General features: G+C 60.8%; 1 protein-coding gene across 2 annotated transcripts; it reads right to left on the reverse strand.

Annotated features, from left to right (window-relative positions):
- Positions 1-1,066: 1,066 nt before the first annotated feature.
- ZNF316 (zinc finger protein 316) lies at positions 1,067-19,956 on the reverse strand. Of its 2 annotated transcripts, none has more exons than XM_023655228.2 (6): positions 19,818-19,956; positions 15,544-15,866; positions 15,204-15,322; positions 14,223-14,349; positions 13,557-13,670; positions 1,067-6,417 (listed from the first exon to the last, which is right to left on the reverse strand). In XM_023655228.2, exons 2-6 carry the CDS (start codon positions 15,836-15,838, stop codon positions 4,097-4,099), a joined length of 2,976 nt encoding a protein of 991 aa, XP_023510996.2. In that variant the 5' UTR covers positions 15,839-15,866; positions 19,818-19,956; the 3' UTR covers positions 1,067-4,096. The 2 variants fall into 2 exon arrangements, with proteins under 2 accessions (XP_023510996.2, XP_070086802.1); XM_070230701.1 differs by lacking the exon at positions 19,818-19,956 and adding an exon at positions 18,395-18,579.
- Between the last annotated feature and the right edge of the window lie 11 nt (positions 19,957-19,967).

Below are 19,967 nucleotides of genomic sequence, written 5' to 3' on the forward strand. Positions count from 1 at the left end.
TTAAGAGTGGTTAATGGATGGTAAATTTTCTCAATTCTGACCTGTCTAAAAATATCATTATTTGTTGTCGTAACTGGAATAGCTTGGCTGGATATAGAATTCTAGATGGAAAATTATTTATTCCTTAGGGGAAAAAGAAATCAACCTAGTAGCACTGAGCACCCCCGCACTCCAATTGTAGTCCCTAAATGTCATTTTCCACTAAAGGAATCAGGGCTCCTTGGGGAATTGGCTGATTACACGTTTGGGGTAGGAAATTTTCAGGATAAGCCTAGGACTTCTTGTTATACCAGAAAGTAAGGAAGCTCTGAACTTGGATGGGGTGGGAACATTTTATAGCCACAGCCACAGAAATACCTTAGCAAAGCCATGAGTTTTCTAAATAACCTATTTACATATTAAAAAGAAATAAGAGAAATGCAAGCCATTCATCTCTCCGCAAAACGAAGAACAAAGCAGAGATTCAAACGACGGTTGATGCCCCGTGTTGGCGAGGCTGTGGACCACCAGGACTTTCCCACTGCGCCGGGAGAACGTGCTGTTGGACAGGAGTTAGCCTTTCTCAATGGCAATTCAGCTATATCCAAAATTTTAAATATGCATGCCCTTTGACCCAGCAACGTCACTTCTAGGACTTTCTCTCATATAGATACATTAAAAACCTACATAACTGCACAGATCTATGTACAAGAATCTACTTTGCAGCCCTGTTTGTAATAGTGAGAATTGGGAAACAACCCAATACCCTTTGATGGTGTAGTTGCGTAAATTATGGCACATCCACAAAATGAAATGCTATGATGGAGCAGTTAAAATGAGTGAGGTAGGTAGCTCTGTCAGGTAAGAAAGAATGTAATAGCTTGCCAAAGTTGCAAGGGAATATGTAAAGTATGTCCCTGGTTTTAAGACATTTCCACTTCCGTAGAAGAAATGTACTCCCACACCATTTGCATCAACCATGATGCCCCATATGGTCTGACTCCTCACGAGATGAAAAGTGTGTAACATATTTTTGTACTGTTGGGACTTACAACTAGCGTGTGTTTTATAATCAGGAAAAAAATAATGAACAAGGATCATAAAGCTTTATTTAATAAATATAACCCAAAACTTCAAAATATTTTATTCCATAGGTAGCCAATTAGAGAGAGAGAGTTAGAGGGAAATGTTTGAAGAGATTGAGTGAAAGGGTTGGAGGAAAGGCAGGAGCTTGGGGAAGTTTGAGCAATAGAGAAACAGGAAAATGGCAAAGGTAGGTGAAGGCGAGGGGTGCTCAGGGGCTCGTGGTCCTCGAAGTACCACCTTTCATGGGTCACATCTCACGGGCCGCTGGGGGCTTCCATTCCTCCTTGGCAATGATGGGAGATGCTAAACTGACACATGCGGAATCAGGACTCCAGAAATCCCGAAGTCCTCTCAAAACCAGGAAGGCTGTCTACGTTATTTCTGTGACCATCAGGGTTGTTTTATTTTCCCCCCTAAAACAAAGTATTTGGCTGGACAACTGTGAGCTCTATCGGGGAATCATTTAACTGTTCTGAAGAGACTTTGCGATCCTTGAGGTCACCCATTTTTAACTAGATCTTAACATCCACCTGCTACTGAAAGACTGGGTTTTGTTCTGATACCTCCGAATCACATTTGAAAAGAAAATTTACTTCATAGTTCACATTTTTCAAATCCATGGGAAAAGGACGGGAGGGTCAGGCCTCGTCACGAGGACAAAGCGGAGTGAGAAGAAAGCAGTCAACGGATCAGTCCAGAGGAAGGGGTTTGGGGCCATGGGGAGCAGGTGCCCTGGCAGAGCAGGTGGGCCTGGATAAACCCATATGGCCGTGGGGCCTCTGAGGAGGGGTCTGTGACTCAGGAGTGTCTGGACCACAAAGAAGGGGACCTGGCTCTCTCCTTTGACCATGGGGAGGCTGGCCAAAACAAACCTGAACACAGTAACGTCCCGAGATAGGTGTGTGTGTTCCAAGGAATGTGTGGCAGTCGGGGGGGCCCCTGGGGACTCCTGGAAAGACTTGGTGGACACAGACAGCAGGGGGTCAAAGCTCGTCTGCAGCTGACGCCTCATGGGCCAAGGCTAGTTTCTGTCAAGGGAAACCCCTACAAAAAAGTTTGTGGAAACCAGATGGGCCTGAGGTCTTGCAGAGCCTCCGAGGCACCGAGGAACGGCAACAACATGGAATCCACTCAGAAAGCGCATTTCTCCACTCTTTATTAAAGCTAGGCCCTCCTGCCGACAGCTTCACACAAGGCAGTAGCAGGGGGGGCCCAGAAGGGGCCCCGAGGGTATGCACTCGAGGGCCGTATCAGGAGGATGGGCACGGAGCCAGACCCTGGCCGTGCGAGGCTAGCCCACCTTGCCCTTGGCCCTTTCTGAGGCTCCTGTCCCACAGGGAGAGAAGACAAACCAGGGACAGAGGGGACATCCCCCAGCACTGCTGATGCCTCCCCCGGGCCCCTGCCCTCCTCACCACCCCACCCCACCCGCCACCTCACCCAGCCAGCCTCCTCCTTGCCACCACCATCCACGCCCTCTTCCCACCCTTGACTACTCTGCCTCCTACCCCGCCCCCAGCCCCAGCAGCCAAGGCCTCAGGCCCCAAGGCCATGTCTACGCTAAAACAGACGGAACAAGGTCTAGAAGGGAATGCAACTGCTTCTGAATCTCAGTTTTCTGGCCCCACTCACATGGCCCAAAGGGCATTAAGGGAGGGGAGTCGCGCATGAGCCGTGCCCCAGCTGCCTGCCCGCTGGCTCCCCACGGCCCAGCCCAGAGCATGTGGTGCGGCCAGGTGTAGGCCTTGCATAGTTGGGTGTTCGGTTTGTCATTGAGCCCCGGGCTCAGGTCCACACCCCCGAGGTGGACCCCACTGTGCAGACTGCCTGCTCTGTGGAACGGGAATCTTAACAGAAACACTACTTGCTTCTAGTGTAGGATAATGACAGAAGCCGAGTTAAAGGGACCTGCAGACATCATAAGGCCCTAATGGGATGTAAGAAATGATCCTGCTACCCACCTCAGTCACTTTACAATTGCTTATTCAATCTAAACAGCGCTGGGCTCAGAAGGGCACAGCCCCACGTGTCCACCTACTCCTGGAAAGGTGGCAGCCCCGGGAGTTGAAGGCTGGGGTCCCCAAGGCTGAGTATGCCACCTCCCGCTACCCAAGGTCAGGGTACCAAAGGACTCAAAAGGGAGGCTGAGACAAATTGACCGGTGTGACTAGCGCCTGGCTGACCTCGGTGCTCAAGTGGGGTGCGGGGAGTGAGCGACTCCGAGAATAAGGCTTCAAGCTCCCTCGGGACCCTTCCAACTGCAACCCATCCGCCCGGGGCCACCAATTTGGTTTCTGGGTTTTTCTCCTCCTCCCAGATTCTTCAGCCTATACACGAGATGGAAATAAACATCCACAGCCAACAGAATGCAAGCTCTCCGCCCCCTGGGTTAGGGAGGAACACGGGCCTTTGGAAACCCTCAAGGCATCCCCTCGACACGCGCACACGACTTAGAACTTTCCGGACATGCTCAAATAACCAAAAGGTCCCTGAAGTCTCCCACTGAGGAATGGAAAGAAGTCGTCTGCCAAACCCACCGGAGCAGCCAGATCCTCTGCCCTCGACCACCCCACCCTCCCCTTGACGCAAGGGCTTCCCCTCCCTCGCTGTAAAACCCAGTTCCAAACTCATAAGCCACCTTTCCCCCGGGCCACCTAAATCGAATTCCGAGTAAAATAAATAACATCGCTTGCCATCCCTACCGCTTGGCTTCACAGCACAGACCCAGGGATGTCGCAGTCTTTCCGGGGTGGCCGTCCCCTGCCCTCGCCGCCTCCGCGCGGCGCTCCTCTCCCCATGCGCCCCCCACGCGGCCTTACGAGCTCGGCGGCCCGGCTCCGTGCGCCGGGCAGGAGGGAAGCCCGAGGCCAGGGGGCGAGCACCGGGGCTGAGGGGAAGGCACCGCACCGGACTGGGACCCTCAGCCCCCGAGGCCAGAGGAGCGAGGGGCGGGCGCGCAGCGGCCGGCGCCCGAGCCGCCCCGGGGAGGGGCCGGCGGCCTAGCGGGCCGCACCTCCGTCCGCCTCGGCCTTCACAGGATGCTCTCCTCGTAGGCGCTCGAGGGCCCCGCGAACGCAGCCGCCGGCTCGGAGCCGAAGCTCGTCCCGCCCGCGAACTCCAGCAGGGTGCTGCCGCGCTCCCCCGGCCCGGAGCCCGCGCCCGCGCCCGGCGGCCCCTTGGCGGGCGCCTCGGCCTTGGGCGCCGGGGCCGCGGGCGCCGCCGAGCCGGGCGCGCCGGCGGCGCCGCGGTGCGTCTTCATGTGGGTGAGCAGGTGCGAGCTCTGCGAGAAGCGGCGGCCGCAGTTGGCGCAGGCGTAGGGCCGCTCGCCCGTGTGCGTGCGCTGGTGCGTCACGAGCACCGAGCGCTGCGAGAAGCGCTTGCCGCACTCGGGGCACGGGAAGGGCCGCTCGCCCGTGTGGCCGCGCCGGTGCTTGGCCAGGTTGGAGCGCTGCGCGAAGCCGCGGCCGCAGTCGCTGCAGCGGAAGGGCTTCTCGCCCGTGTGCGTGCGCCGATGCCGCTTGAAGTCCGAGCTGTGGCCGAAGCCCTTGCCGCAGTCGGGGCAGCGGTGCGGCTTCTCCTCGGCGTGCGCCCACTGGTGCCGCGTCAGCGCCGCGCTCTGCCCGAAGCGCCGGCCGCACTCGCCGCACGCGTAGGGCCGCTCGCCCGTGTGCGCGCGCCCGTGCGCCGTCAGGTGCGCGCGCCGGCTGAAGCCCGCGCCGCACACGCCGCACACGAAGGGCTTCTCGCCGGTGTGGCCGCGCACGTGCGCCGCCAGGTGCGAGCCGCGGGCGAAGCGCGCGCCGCACTCGGGGCACGGGAAGGGCCGCTCGCCCGTGTGCGTGCGCCGGTGGCGCGCCAGGTGCGAGCCGTACACGAAGCTCTTGCCGCAGTCGGCGCAGCGGTGCGGCCGCTCGCCCGCGTGGTAGCGCTGGTGCTTGGCCAGCGCGGCGCGGCGCCCGAACGTCTTGCCGCAGTCGGAGCAGATCCACGGGCTCTCCTCCTCGGCCAGCGCGGCGGGCGCCGGCTCGGCCAGCAGCCCCCCGACGGCGGGCCCGAACGCGCGCAGGCCGCCGCCGCCCCCGGGCCCGCCGCCGCCGCCGAAAGGGTCGCAGGCCAGCCCCGCGCCCTCCACCAGGGAGAGCCGCGCCCCCAGGGGCCCGGGCAGGGGGCGCCCGTCGGCCGGCAGCCGCTCCCCGAAGTCCGGGAGGCCCAGGATCGGGAAGCCGTCCGGGTGGAGCCAAGACTTAGGGTGCGCGGGGAAGTGGAAGCCGAGCGGGTGCGAAGAAGGGCCTTCGCCCTCCCCCAGGCCGTTGCCCAGCTCCAGGAACCGCCTGTCGGGCTCGGGGTCCTCCTTGCCCCCGGGGGTGGGCGCCTCCTCCGCCGCCGCCGAAGCCTCTCTGGCCTCGGCTTCGGCCTCTCCGTCCGCCTCGCTGGCCTCAGGCTCCTCGGGCACGGCCTCGGCCTCCTCGGGCCCCGCCGCGGGCCCCGGCTCGCAGGGCTCCCGCCGAGGGCCGTCGCCGCCGGGCTCCGCGCAGCCGCCGCCGCGCCGGTGGCGCTGGAAGTCGGCGCGGAGACGGAAGGCCTGGCCGCAGTCGGGGCAGCAGTGCGGCCGGTCGGCCGTGTGCACCGCCTGGTGCCGCGCGAGCGCCGAGCTCTGGCTGAAGCTGCGGCCGCAGTGCGGGCACGGGTAGGGCCGCTCGCCCGTGTGCGTGCGCTGGTGCGTGACCAGGTACGAGCGGCGCCCGAAGCCCGCGCCGCAGAAGGCGCAGCGGTAGGGCCGCTCGCCCGTGTGGATGCGCCGGTGCGTGACCAGGTGCGACTTGTAGACGAAGCGCTTGCCGCAGTCGGGGCACGGGAAGGGCTTCTCGCCGGTGTGCGTGCGCTGGTGGATGGCCAGGTGCGAGCGGTACACGAAGCCCTTGCCGCACTCGTCGCAGCCGAAGGGCTTGACGGCCGCGTGGTAGCGCTGGTGCTTGGCCAGCCGGGACCGGTGCGGGAACACTTTGCCGCACACGTCGCACGTGGTCTCGGGCCGCCCGTCCGGAGCGGCCAGGGCGGCTGGGAACGCCCAGGGCGCCAGCAGGTTCGCGCCCGGCTCCCGGCCAGGCAGGAACGGCTTGGCCTCGGACCCCTCCGCCAGGACCCCGAGGCCGCCGGGGTCGGGTCCCCACCCCTCAGGAGTCTGCGCTGAATCCGAGTCGTCCGGGCCCCACGTCCCAGGCACGTCTCCCACGCCGTACGCCGCGGACCACAGTCCGGGGGGTTCGTTCTCCTCCTCAGCCACCTCCGCCAGGAAGTCCTCGTCGTCTTCCTCCTCGTGGTCCTCTATGTCGTCGGTCCAGAACCAGGCCCCTGAAGGCAACAAAGGAAGGGCAGAAAGAGGTGAGAAGAAGCTGTGACAGGATCCCTGCAGGTTCCTGCCCCCAGAACCGCGGCTTCCGCGGGACCCCAAGCGCATGAGATGGGAGCGTCCATCCAGTGGCGGCCAGGACGCCTCCATTCCACGGAAGTGAGAGGCTGTGCACTGAGCACACACGGGGCAGTGAAGCCACCGCTTCCCCAGTGAGGAGGAAGTTTGCAGACGGGAGAAAGACGCACGGTGGTGTCCCTCCGAGGAAGACGGAGGTTCCTTTACCTCTTACTGTCTATCTTCCAACGGCCTTAACTAATTCCTCTTCCAGACCCCCAGCTCCCTCCAGGGCTCGCCGCACGAACAGGGACGCTCTACAAAGTGGGTGACCCTCCAGGTTCCTGTGAAACCAGGGGCTAAGCCCAGAACAGGGGTCCTGTGCCCAGAAAAACAGACAGACGCCTGGGCTGTTTTCTCCGAAGCCCCTTGTCTCCCAGAGAACTGCACCTCCCTGGCCTGCTTGGCCCGAAGCATCCAGGACTCCAGCACCAGCACCTCCTGCCGCCGGGCTGCTGACACCTGCCTTTGTAAGCAGCTCATCTTTGCTCAGCATCCCATCCCCTCTGGATTCTTCTCCACCAGCCTCAGGCTGGCTGGCGGCCAGGGGTCTCCCTCCCACCCCGGGAGCAGAACCAGGGAAGGCTGCCCTGGCCAGAAAGGTCTAGGAGACCCCTGCTCTCTGCACCCACCCTAAGAGGCTTCAGCAACTGTGCGCACACAGCCAGCCTTCCCTCCTAAGCAGCCCTAAAGCTTGGCTTTCTCTGAGTGGCTGTGCATCTGGGAAACAGTTCCAAGTCGGTTAAGGCTGGCTGAGCTGCCAGCACCTGCCCATCACAAAAGGCCAAGGACCCCCGAGCTCCTGCGGTCCTGGCCCTCCTCCACCAAGCTGCAGCCAACCTCTCCCTCCAGGGCAGAGCACGGGTCTGCAGTCGGGTCTGGAGAACTCCCCGTTTATAAAATGGCGTCCCAATATGCTGCCGTCACAATACACCCAGGGGGGACTAATATTTATGGAGCAGGCAGTAAGTCACACGGAAGAGAAGGGAGCGCGCCCGGCCCAGCTGCTCCAAAGCACTGCGCGTCTGCTTTCTCACAAACACTCTGCCCCAGGTGTGCCCACCTCAGAACCCCAGCATCTGGAAGGTTCAGCCCCAGCAACAGGGGTAGGAATCCACTCTGGCACCCCGGCCCCGTCCTCCACCAAGGCTGTGGCTGGTGTCAGTGTCACCTGGCAGGTGAGCCTGCAACACTGAGTCCTGCCCCCGTGGGAAGGCCAGGGCTCGGGGGGGCTGCCTGGCCTGGCTCAGCCCTTGTCCGGTGTTCTGCGTGGCACACCTACACCTATGGTGATGCGGTCACACGGGGAAAAGAGCACAGTGCCGAGTGAACAAGACCAGACAGAACCGCACAGGCATGATTTCAGCTTGAAAAAAACATGCATCGTACACAAAAACGGGTTATTTTATTTTTCATACTCCGCAATCTTCCTGTTTTCTCGTTAGTAATATTATAATATTATAGTAAAAATAAGCTTTAAATGAAAGACAAAATTTCCTGATACTAAGCAGAGTTTACCACCAGATGCCACCCACGACCATGAGTGAGTGACAGGAAGCGGTGGGGCGCCTGGAACAGCACAGAGAAGGCCCAGCTCCTCCTCCTGTGCAGGCTGGAGCACCCCTAAGGGCGGTGGGGATGGTGGAGGGACAGGCAGTGTTGCCCAATGGTCAGATCAGCGAGGAGTTCTCTCAGTGAGTCTCAGAAAAGATTTCACCTCTAGACTCTGGTGGGGGGCTTGAGTAGTTTTAATTAGAGACCCCCTAAGGCAGGGGAATTCAAGCTGAGGAACAAGCACAATGTCTTAATGGGGTGAGTGTGTGCCCAGGAGCTAGCCAGGGGTCAGTGAGCGCTTGCTGGATAAGAGGTGGACAGCCAGACCAAACGGGGGGGCCCGCCACAGCTACTCAGAGCTGGGGGGGGTACAGGTCCCAATGACTGCCCCACAACACCTCTTTCTTGGGGTCTGAGGGCAACGGAAAGCCCCTGGCTGGGGGCCGTGAGCCCTTGCCCTGCCCCCGCCCCCAGCCTCTGAGCAACAGTGGGCTCTGCAGAGGGGGCCGATCCTGGGAGGGGACCTGGGGCACCTCATCATTAGCTCTGGAGCTGGCACGGCCATTGTCCAAGAATGAGAAAATACTAAACGTACAGCAAGGCGGTGGAGGCCACCACTGACACCGAGCGAGGGGGAGTAAAGGCATCCAGGTCCCTGGGCACCCCGAGACAAAATCTCCGGAAGCAGCAGGGCCACCAGAGGGGACCCAGAGGGAGACCAGCCTGCCCCGAGGCCAGGCTCTGTTCTCTCGTCTTCTGCTGCACAAGTGGCCCAGGGTCTGGAGGCGTGGGCCCTGGAGCTGGGGTGTCCAGTGTAAGGGTTACTCCCAGCTGCGGTGGGGACAGGGTTCCCAGGGGGTTGGCTGGCTCTCAGATCCAAACCTGTTTCGGATCCACATGAGGATTCACAGTTTACCTGTTAAGACCAGAGCCGGGCAGGGGGGACGCTCTGACAGGACATTTCTCAAGGCGGCCCAGGGACTCACATGTGGCCGCCGCTACCAGAACCCACAGGGGGAGAGTCCAGACATGGACCCTGGGGAGTGGGAGCCGGCACCTCATCTCCCTAGACACTGGCTCCCAAGGACTCTGACCTGGGTGATGACTAGCTAGGGCCAGTGCTGAGGGCCGACCAGTGGCCTTGGAGCAGAGCCCCCAGAGACCTCCATGAAGTGGCCTATTGGGACACTAATAAAAGGTCTGAGGGGAAGGTGAGGGCCCTGAGGCCACATGCCTGGTGCACCTGTGTCCCTGAGCTGCTGAGAGGACTGAGGGCCACTCAGCATGCCCTGTGCACACCGCCCTAAGAAGCGGGGCACTTCCTACAACTCCCACCCCTGTTTGGGACCCCCAAGACCCGCCCCCAGGCCAACATGCCGGGGGCCGGGGAGTCAGCTGTGGGTCTGCCCTGACTAAACCCACCCCTGCCAGGCCGGGTCCACAAGTGCAGGGCCTGGAAGTGGGTCACATGAGGAAAGTCACCACCTGCCCCTGATCCTCCATCCAGACAGACTCAGGCAGGCTCGAGGAGAGTCCCCCCCCACCCCCGGGAACACTCACAAAGGAAAGACGCAGACAAGGGTGGGATGCCCACAGCTGCAGGCAGGCTCCTTCTTCCCCGCTGAGCAGGAATTCAGGAACCCAGGCTGTGCTCGGGGGAGACGACAGCTCTGCGCTGGGATCCAGCTTCCAGCTGCACAGTCCTCGGGGTGACACATCTGGAAGGGGGCTCTCCCAAGGACAGGCACTGGGCCCACCCCCATGGCTGGAGGGTGACCTCTCTGGCCTCGGTCCCCTCACCTGCGCCATGCAGACAGAATACCAAGGACAGGTACTAACAGGAAGCCGAGGCCAGGCCCTTCCTCACTTGAACCGCTGGCTCATCCCTCACATGCAGATCTGAAGACAAAGCCCCATCACGTCTGAAAGCGGATCAGGCCCCTCACACCGGCACTCGGGAACTCCGGCTCCCTGCTTGAGTGCTCCTTCCCCTTCTGCCACGCCAAGCCGAGGGGTCTGAGGCAAGGACCTAAGCACCTTGTCCCTGGCTCAGACTGGAAAAGGGCGATTCAGTGACACCAAGGTGCCCTCAGGGGTGTGGCAAAGGGAAGGCCCACACTAAGGCCTGGCCCCCCAAGTTCTCCTGGGCAGACAAGCCCAGCCCAGGTACTCATGGGCCATGTGAGGTGGACACACCTGCAGGCTGTGACAGCCTCCACCTGCTGGGGGAGGTGGCGGGGGGGGGGGGGGGGGGGGGGGCGCCGTGAGGGTGCCCGGCACCAGGTGCCTCCACTCCACAGCTGCTCCTGTGAGTGTTTCCTCTCCAGAACCGCTGATGCTCGCCAACCAGACTCTCTCACCAGAGTGTGTTTCTGCCTCTCACTGCTTTTTAGACTCTCTGTCCTTTCCCGTGTAATATCTAAGCCGGTTTAACCGTGTACGGTATTTCTCTTCTATCCTTCACTTTCACATGAGGGGCAGGCACAGCAGTCAAGGAGGAGGTTACCGGCTGTCCCCACTGGGGGCCAGGCCACACTGGGAGACAGCACAGGGGTACAAAACACAGTGCCTGCTCTTACAGAGTGTGCTGGAGAAGGCAGGCAGGAAGCAAGGATGCAAGAGGATGCAAATATCTAGGCAGGGTCACCTCAGAGGGCAGTGAGGGCTGCGAATGCAGGGAGCGTCCCGGAGCACTGGGGGAGGGCGTGATCCTGGAGCCAAAGTGCTCGGTGGGGACCTCAGAGCTGAGCCAGCCACATGAAGGGCACTGACGGCAGAGCAAACAGCAGGTACAAACACCCTGAGGCAGACGAGAGCTTGAGGAGAGGCTGACTGTGGAGCCTGGAGGGGCGGCAGGCCTCACAGCCATGGCACACAGCCCACTGTGTCAAGCGCACAAAGAAGCCTCCAGAGGGTAAGGCAGCCAGAAGCTCAGGGACACCTGCGACCACATGCCTGACAGCCTTGTGCCAGCTGGGGACAGGGGTGGGGCAAGGAAGGCAGAGGGACAAGGACTACTCAGGCATGCAGCCAGACCCACGCAGGTGCCAGGGACACTGCAAGAGGGGACCGGGGTAGGAAAAGTGGTGCCACTACAGGTTCGGGGTCACTGGGAGATGCCCATGAGATACCTGAGTGGAGGTGTCAAACAGACAGTCAGACAGACAAGGTCAGGGCTGGAAAGAGAAGCTGAGGATGGACAGCGTAAGTATACATGGCACTTAGAGCCCTGGCACCAGCTGGGTCACCTACAGAAAGAATGGGAGACGACGCAGTACCGTCCTGGGCTTGTAAAGAAGTGAGGGCAGGTGGAGAAGCAGCCAGGAAGGCAGCAGAGAAACGGGCGTGTGTGTGGGGTCCTGGGGGCCCATCTCAGAGAGCAGAAAAGCCAACTCCACAAGGAAACAAGGCCAGACCACCAGGCCATGGTGGCCATGGTGTCCTCAGGGGTCTGTGGTCAGCCTGCAGGCATGCTCTTCTCCAGCCGTGTGCCCTGGACCAGTGTAGATGGGGAGCGGGCAGAAAACGGAGGTTAGGCGGGGACAGGGATCTTCCAGGTGACTAGGCGGCACTGGCGAGGGAGGGAGGGACCCTGCCCTCTAAGCCGGCTGAGGAGAAAGATGGCAGAAGATGGGGTCAGAAGAGGCAGGAGAGTGCAGACCAGAGAGCTGGAGGTGGGGCCGAGTGAGGAGCTGGCCGGGTGGAGGGAGTTGAGCCAACTCAGCTGGCTCAGCTGCACAGATACGAATGCAGGGAGCAGAGCGCAGGGACCACTGAGCAAACAGGTGACAGTTACAGTTAAGAAGGAAGCCCTAGCCGGAGTTGCTCGGCCTGCGCTGACCGCAGCATCTGCTACTCTGTCCCCTCCCAGCAGACAGGAACCACATCTAAGACTATGCCTGGATCCTGCAGCCACTCGGGCTCCACAGATGGGTGGGGCCACATCCCAGGTCCACCCTCCCTGGCACAGTGACTGGCCACAGGGGAGGCAGAAGGGCACTGGCCCAACAGCCAGCCCCCTCAAGGAGATGCCAAGCTGCGGGCAGGTTCACAGGCCATGTGGTAGGGACCACTCAGGCTCGAGCCTGCAAGAGGCTCCACCTTAGGACCCTCCAAGAAGCATGGAGAACGGGGGCACATCTAACTACATGACAAGAGACTGGTCAAAGCCGGCCTGTGGTCCCTTCACCTCCAGGTGGCTTTTCCGAGATGTGCCCATAAACAGTGCACACCTCCCACTAAGACCATCTGAGAGGTGTCACCTGCATCCCAGGCTCATCCTGGACGAGCCTCGACAGCCAGAGCCCTCCCGAGGCTGAAGCCCAGGAGAGATTCCAAGAGGCTCCCAGAGAAGGGGGAGCCCCACGCAGCAAGGCCGTCCTGCAACAGCATGCAAGTGAGGCCTGCAGCCTGAGCCCGCCGCAGGCAAGTCATTCAACCTCCACTTCAAAAGTCAACTTCCTCATCTGCAAGGTGAGACCAACAATCCCTCTCCCGCTATCTCATAGGGTTGTTACGAGAACAAAAAGCGTATGAGAAAGTACTTTGAGGCGTACACGCACAGGCACAGCGCTGTGTTTTTCCATATTTTTATTTTAAAACACATCTGTGAACTGTTCCCAACCTATCCAGACATGTGACTGGCATAAGACGTCCAGTGCCCCTCACTGGGTTGGCATCACTCCAGCCCAAAGCCAAATACACCTACTGTGCGCGGGCCTCCACTGAACCTTCTGGAACACTGAGAATAGCTCACAGACCTCCAGGAAGCACCTCCACAGAATCAACAGTCTGTCCTCAGGTTGGAAATGACGGATTACTTCAAATTCTTTATTCTCCAGATGAATAATGTGAGGCTCACAGTTGGAGGAACAGAGCCAGGTCTGAGGTCTCCAGAGAAATGTGCCACCCTGAACACTCCTGTATGCATCTCTCCAAAATCGCCTCTCCGAAAGATCCAGAGCTGCCCGCCCAGGCCAGAGGCCTGCCCCTGGGCTTTCCAGCGACAGGAGAGAAGGCCGAGGGGAACCCTTTGTTCAGAGGTGGCCAAATGGGTGGAGAAGCCAGAGGACTGGCTCAAGTCTGGGAGCCGGAAAGGCCGGGTCGAGCCCTCCCAGGACCGACAGCCTGCTCGGCTCCTGCAGCTTGCCCTCTGAGCCAACAACGGGCCCTCACTTAGAAAAAGCAATCAGAGGCCCTAAGACTGGAACAAGGGATCATTTCTAAGGGCTCCTAAGAGGAACCTCTAGGTTCTCCAAGGACTTCTAGCCCTTGGGACTCCATGGACTGGAACCAAGAGGAGCCAACCCGCAAAGGCAGAGGTTAGCCCATGGTGGCCGCCCTGTCCCCACAGAGCCCACCCCACAACGCAGACCACCAGCCAAGCCCGCATCAGAAAGTGAGGCTGAAGGCCAGAGTCTCTGAGGAGCTGTGCTGGCAGAAACCCCATGGGATTCTGTCTCATGCTCACCTGTGTAGACGCCAGTGACAATGTCTCCCTCCTCAGGACGGGGACTATCTGGGACCCAAGGTTCTTCTCCTTGTTCCAGCCGGAAGATCAGATCTGGCTTGGGGATTGGGTATCCTGCCCAGGAGAAAAGCAGCCGCCAGCTACAGGGCTGCTCCTGGCAGGCCCTGCCCTCGCCCCACACAGCGCTAGCCCCACGCACTCCTCGGTCCCCTCCTCTTCTCCATCCTTCCCAGGACCAGCCCTCCGCCCCTCCCTGCCTCCGTTCTGGGGATGCCACATTCTCTTCTCTCCAGAGCCTTGCCCTGTTGCCCCCAGCTCTCCTGCCAAGCCCCGCCACACGCCTTCCTCAGCAGGGTGCCCACCCCTCTCCTCTGTCACCTGACTCCTCACCCCCCGAGGCCCCTGGGGAGTGTGCAGCACAGCTGGACTGGCAGCTCCCCAGAACATGTCCACCTAGCTGATGGCACTGCTGGGCCACAGTGGGTCCCCAGGACACGCCCCTGCCCAGAAGCCAGGGTGGTCCCGAGGGCTTCCCTGGGTGGTGGGCTGGCTCCAGCACCCACTTCTCCAAGACCCTGAGGTTCCCAAAGCCACCCTCTCAGACAGCTAAGCCCCTGGCAGCCATCACACCAGGACACCTCTTGGGGGCAAAAGGCCCCTGCCTACCCAAGGACACCAGGATCCCATAGTTCTCCTGCATCACTTCCTTGTAGAGGTCCCGCTGAGCTGCATCCAGCCTCTCCCACTCCTCCAGGGAGAAGTACACAGCCACATCTTCAAAAGTCACCAGCCCCTGGAAAACAATGAGCCCTGGCCACTACCCCAAGCTGCCCCAGGCGAGAGGCGGGGGAGCGCCTATGAAGAGAGCAACAGGAGAGACTTCAACAGGGAATGACCGCGGCCCTGCAAGCTGGAGCTCATGGGGACGCAGCCCAACACCCCTCTGCCGGCAGGCCTACCAAGGCCCCACAGTACTGGGGGCGTCCGGGCCTCGCCACAGCCCTGGGAGGCAGGGACTCCATTCCCATCCAGAGACTGGGAGCCCAGGCTCGGAGAGGGCGGGTGCCCAGCTCACACGAGGCAGAGCCAGGACTCACACAGGGGTCAGGAGACAAGGAAGCCCCAGCGCCCACGGCCATGCTGCGTGGCCACCTAACACACTCCTACATCACTGTCTGGCTCAAGCCAGTGGTCACATCAGCAGCGTGAGGATCCATGCGTGGGTGGACAAGTGGCACCAAGTGAACTGAGTGTGGGCACTGGCGCCCAATCTGACTGGGCTCATCACGAAGCCAGAGCCTGGACAGGGGACAGGCCCTCCAGGGAACGGGCACGGCCTGACTGCGGGGAGCCAGGCCTCTGAAGGAACCGTGCACAGTACAGGTCAGTGGGTGCCGGTCAACACGATCGGGACATTCCAGTGGCTCAGGAAGGGTCAGGCCCCCAGAGAGTGGAACCACATAGCCTGGGCTTGGGGCTAGAGATGCCCAGACACTTCCTGCAGCCCCGTTCCGGCTCACAGCCTGGGCCCAGCCTGAGGACCAAGTGCCACTGCCCCGCCTACAGGGGTCTCTAGGACAGCAGGTGCCAAGCTCCCCGGGAAAACCCTGCCTAGTTAACTGAACTCCAACCGAGAGGGCAGCTCACCTGAGACCCTGCTGTCAGGGAATCATCATCGTCGTCATCCTCCTCCTCCTCATCCTCCTCTTCGTCCTCCTCCAGGTCCTCGTCCCCGGGTGTGGCTGGCACCTGAGAGGCCTGCAGGGCTGAGGAGAAAGCTCTCTCAGGGGCCAGCTGCCTTTAGGATCGGGCCTCACGCCCTGGCCAACTTCTGCCCCTCCAGCAAGCCAGGTCAAGACTCCTGGCTACTCCCTCATTTCACAACCCGGCCTCCATGTCCCAGCTCCAGCCCCAACCTATCGGGCCAAAGAGTGCTCCCAGCCTGCCCTCTTCCGACCTCCCCCAAGGGCCAGCTCCTTTCTCTTACCCTTTTCCTGAAGACCTGGGGACTTGGTGTGACCACCACAGCCAAGGTGCTCCTGGGTCCCCAGCGCCTCACTCTGCTCCTCTGCCACCACCTCTGCTACACCCTCGGCCGCCTCCACCTCCGCCTGCCCCTCTGCCGCCTCCGCTTCCAGCTCCTCCACAGCCTCGTCCTCCGCTTCTTCCACCGCTATCTCCTCCTCCTCCTCTTCCTCCTGATCAGGATCACATTCCGACCCATGCTCGGCCCTCTCCAGCAGGGCAGCTGGGGAGTCTGGAGCCGTGTGAAGGGCTGCCATCTTCTCTGGAAGCAAGCCTCAGCTCGGCCTGGAACACAGACGGGCGACGGAGATGAGCCGCGCCAGCATGCGCACACGGGGTCCTCCGTGGGCCTCGCACCAGCCCCCTGGGAGGCAGGGTTTAGTACCCCCATCACATAGCAACAGCACCAGAGCGGAGGCAGGACCGGAGCTCTGTCTGTGATCTCATGTGGCAGATCTCATATGAGCCACTCTGTACCCAGAAAAGCTGCCCAAAGAGGCCCTCTCTGTGACCTTTATGCTCAAGGACCATGAGAAGCATCGAGTCCAGGCAATGAGCTGAAAGGGGTGAGCACAGCCTGCAAGGAAGAGGCCCCTTGATATAAAGGAGGAGATGCTCACCTAGTTCTCAGCACACATGAGCTCGTCCAGCAGGGAGCGTAGGAGAGAGCTAAGCACGCGCAGGCCGCGGGCACGTGCGCAGTGCAATGGGGTGGGGCAAGGTGAAAGGTAAAGACCAGGGCTGTTCACCCCTGCGCAGGGGGCCTGCTCTGGGCAGCCAGCAGATCAGGCTCCTTCCTGTGAGAGGCGGCAGGGAAGAGGCCTGACGAAACACTACCCTCCACATCTCCTCTACCCTCGCTCAGTCCGGGACATCTGGAAAAAGTGTGGCAGATGATGGAGATGCGACTTATCGCTAGACCAGGGAAATGCTCTATGGTGTAAAGCGCCCTGTGACATCTCTTCCAGTTTGGGGACCAGAGAATCCTAAGAGCTGAACTGTCAAAGCTCCGGCAGTTCACAGGCTCCTACTCTCACATGAGCGTCCCAGACAGCTCAGTGCAGGAGCTCAGGGGAGACCCGGCCGTGCTGCTGCACCGCCCAGAGCCCGGGGCTATGGGTCCGAGAGGGCCGGATGCTGCGGGCCCTGGGACCACACCTCCCTCCCAGCTGTGCATCCTTCACCAGCCCCAGTGGAGTCCCAAAGGCAGGAGAGAGTCACGGTTTTGACGAGCCAGTTTCAGTGGCTCCTTTTTTAAGTGTAAACCTAAGAACAGGTCCATCACCCAACACGGGCCCCATCAGTATCTCAGGCGTGAATGGGGTCATTTCGGACGTAAGACAAGCCTGCTACACATACAGCAACCCCAGAATCTGAGATGAGGGCATGAACCCCAGAAGGATCCTGAAACATCAGGCCACACAGCACAGTTGGGCCCAGCCCAGCTCATCCAGCTCTACTGGCGGACAGTGTCTGCCACAGAACCTCTACAGCAGGACACGGACACCCACACAAAGACGCCAGGGTCGTGAGAACAGCTGAGACTACTGGACACCTGTGAGAACTGCCCCGGGCTGAGCTTACTCCATAACTCATTGCTTTTTGACTAATTAGGCAGTGCACACTCATTTTCTGAACTGCTATGAGCTGCAGCTTTAAAATCTGCTTTAATAGAGTGAACTTGGAGCATTCATGTAGCTCCTCCCAGAGAACAAGGCCCGAGTCGAGGGGCTAGGAAACATCGGTGCCCAGAAGCCGCCTCTGTCCCAACCCTCACGCCCCCCCTGGCTGCCTCCAGCCCCATTCTAGATTCAGAATCACTTAGCCCAATGGTGCAGGTTGCAACACTATGCCTGGGGGGGCCACAGAGCCTCTCCCAGAGCCCACTCCTTGGTCTCCACGGCTCTGGGCATGTGAAGGTGCCTGAGATGTAGAAACGTGTGCCATGTGTCACCCTACCCACCTCCAGGAGGACAGAGCCCTGCCCAGCACGCAGGGCACCGAGAACACTCAGCAGAGGTTTCCCAACCACCATCCACCTCAGGCCCAGAAGAGAGCTTTTCTCACCCAGGCCTCAGGCTGCACATTCAGGCTGAGCCCAGATGCCAAACCAAGCCCAGTACTGCTGCCTCCTGCCTGGCCACCACCCAGAGCAGACTCCCACAGGCCAGGAGGCCATCTCCAAGGACCCACACACAAAAGAAGAAATTCCATGGCTTTGGAACAAAGTGGCCCCATGCTCGTCCCACCTCAGGACCTTTGCAATGTGCCATTCCTTCTCCCTGGAACTCTCCTGCCTTCTTCACTGACCCTCCAGAGGCAGGTCCTTGGGTTCTTGTTACACATAGTTCCTGGACCTTGCCCTTACAGCACCCACACATTTCATATACTTATCAAATTGTCTGCTTACTGCCTGTCTCCCCGAGTACACTGTCAACTCCAGGACGGCAGAAGTTCCTTTTGCTCATCTCTGAATCTCCCCATGCCAGACATATAGTTAGCAATCAAATATTTACTGAAAGAATGATTTTAAAGTCTGCAGTCAATGTCACAGACATAAGAGTTTTAAAACAGCATTTTGGCCCCACTGTCACATTCCAGAACAGACTGACTGCTGTTAAGGGTCCTTCAACCTGGAACCCATCCAAGAAGCACTGGCCAGTCTCTGCCTCCAAAGAGGCTGCAGCCTGAAGTCTCTCTCCCAAGAAATGCACCTGCCAGTGACCAGGGGAGGGAAGGGCCCAGCAGAGGTGGAGGTCGGAGTCACTCTGTAGATGGGATCCGGGCCCAGCACAGTCAGACAACTCACATACCTGGACCTAGAATCCAGAACAGAACAGCTCTGAATAACGGACTGCAGTAACTTGGGCGCCAGGTTCCTTCTGCCTCCCCAGGCCGGGTGTGTGCCGGGCACGCTCCCCCAGACTCACACACTCTCCTTTCTTCTCTTTCCAGCCTGTCAGCCCACCGGAATCTCATTTTGCTCACTTCCTGGCATCTGATTTCAGATCAAAAGCCACAGAGGGTCAAGTAAGCAGCCTCACCAACATAAACCTCCCAGGTCATCCCAGACCCTGATTTCCGCTGAGACCCTGCATCCTAGTGCTACAGATACTTAGAACTGGGAGTGACAAAACGCCCTCCGCGGGGAGGAGGACCACAAGGACAGAAAGAAGTGGCAAAGTTTGAAAACTGTTAGAAACTCTCCCCGAAGTCCCAAATCTAGGGAACCTACAGAGAAAAGTAGGAGAAATGGTGGGTGCACATGTATCTAGACCCCTCCTCCCCTCTGCGAAGCCTTACTGACCACACTCCTGCTACTCAAAGCCTTCCACGTTTTCATCTTTTCCAGGAAGCTTTCCTTCCCTAACTGCCAGGATCCTCACTGTGTGTCCGTGGATCTGGGCTGTGCTACTCTCCTGGGCTTTCGCCTGGTGCCATCCCAGCTCCCCAAGGGCAGCCCCTCACTACGCTGGCCAGCTAACCAGGCCTGCCAACACTTGTTGAACCTAACCGACTACCAAGGGCTCCCCACGCAGGGAGGGCCCCATCCTCCTGCACACCTCCCCTTCTCTCTGCCCACCGGGTCCTGCACCAAAGGCCAGCCCCTCTCCCACCTCTGCGGCTACATGGGGCAGACCAGACCCCATCCAACCCCAGGGATGGGTTCCTCTACCCGCCTACCAGCAGTAGAAGACAGCACAGCACCCACTGGGGCCTCCATTTGCAGACAGGGGAGGACCCAGCCAAGGCCCCCGAGGTCACTAAGCAAGCTCGCTGGGGGCGCCATCTCTCCAGGGGGCTTACCGGACCTCCACCTCCCACGGAGGCCGTGGCGGTGACAGCCCCTCCTGGATGGGCGTGTCCCCGGGGGCAGCCGCGGCCCAACCCCCGCCCCTGGGGCCTAGACGACGGCGGGCACCTCCCGCGAATCGCGCGTGTCCTCCCCAGCCCGCCTACGGCGCGCTGCCGCCCGGCCCGGCCCTGGGTCGGAGCCCGCCCCCCACGCGCAGCCCGGGGTGGGGGTCGCGGGCCGGCCGTGCCGGGCGTGGGCGTGGCAGCCGAAGGCCCGGCCACAGCGCCGCTCCGGCCCCGCCGGGCGGCCGAGGCCCAGGCCCCGCCGACCCCGCCGCCTCCCGCGCGGCGTCGAGGGGCGGCCCGCCCCGGCCCCACGCCCGCGCCCGCGCCCGCACCTGCCGCCCGCCCGCGCGCCGCGCGCCCGCCGCCGCCACTCACCGCGCGCCGGCCGAGCCGAGCCGCCGCCGCCACCACCGGGCCGGGCCGGGTCGGGCCTGCGCGCCCCGCGCTACACAAAGTGACGGCCCCAGAGCTGCGCGGCGGCGGCGCGTGGGCACCGGAAGTGCCGCCGCCGGCCCCGCCCCGCCC

The sequence above is a fragment of the Equus caballus genome, chromosome 13 (genome assembly GCF_041296265.1).
Source record: "Equus caballus isolate H_3958 breed thoroughbred chromosome 13, TB-T2T, whole genome shotgun sequence".
NCBI lineage: Eukaryota > Metazoa > Chordata > Mammalia > Perissodactyla > Equidae > Equus > Equus caballus.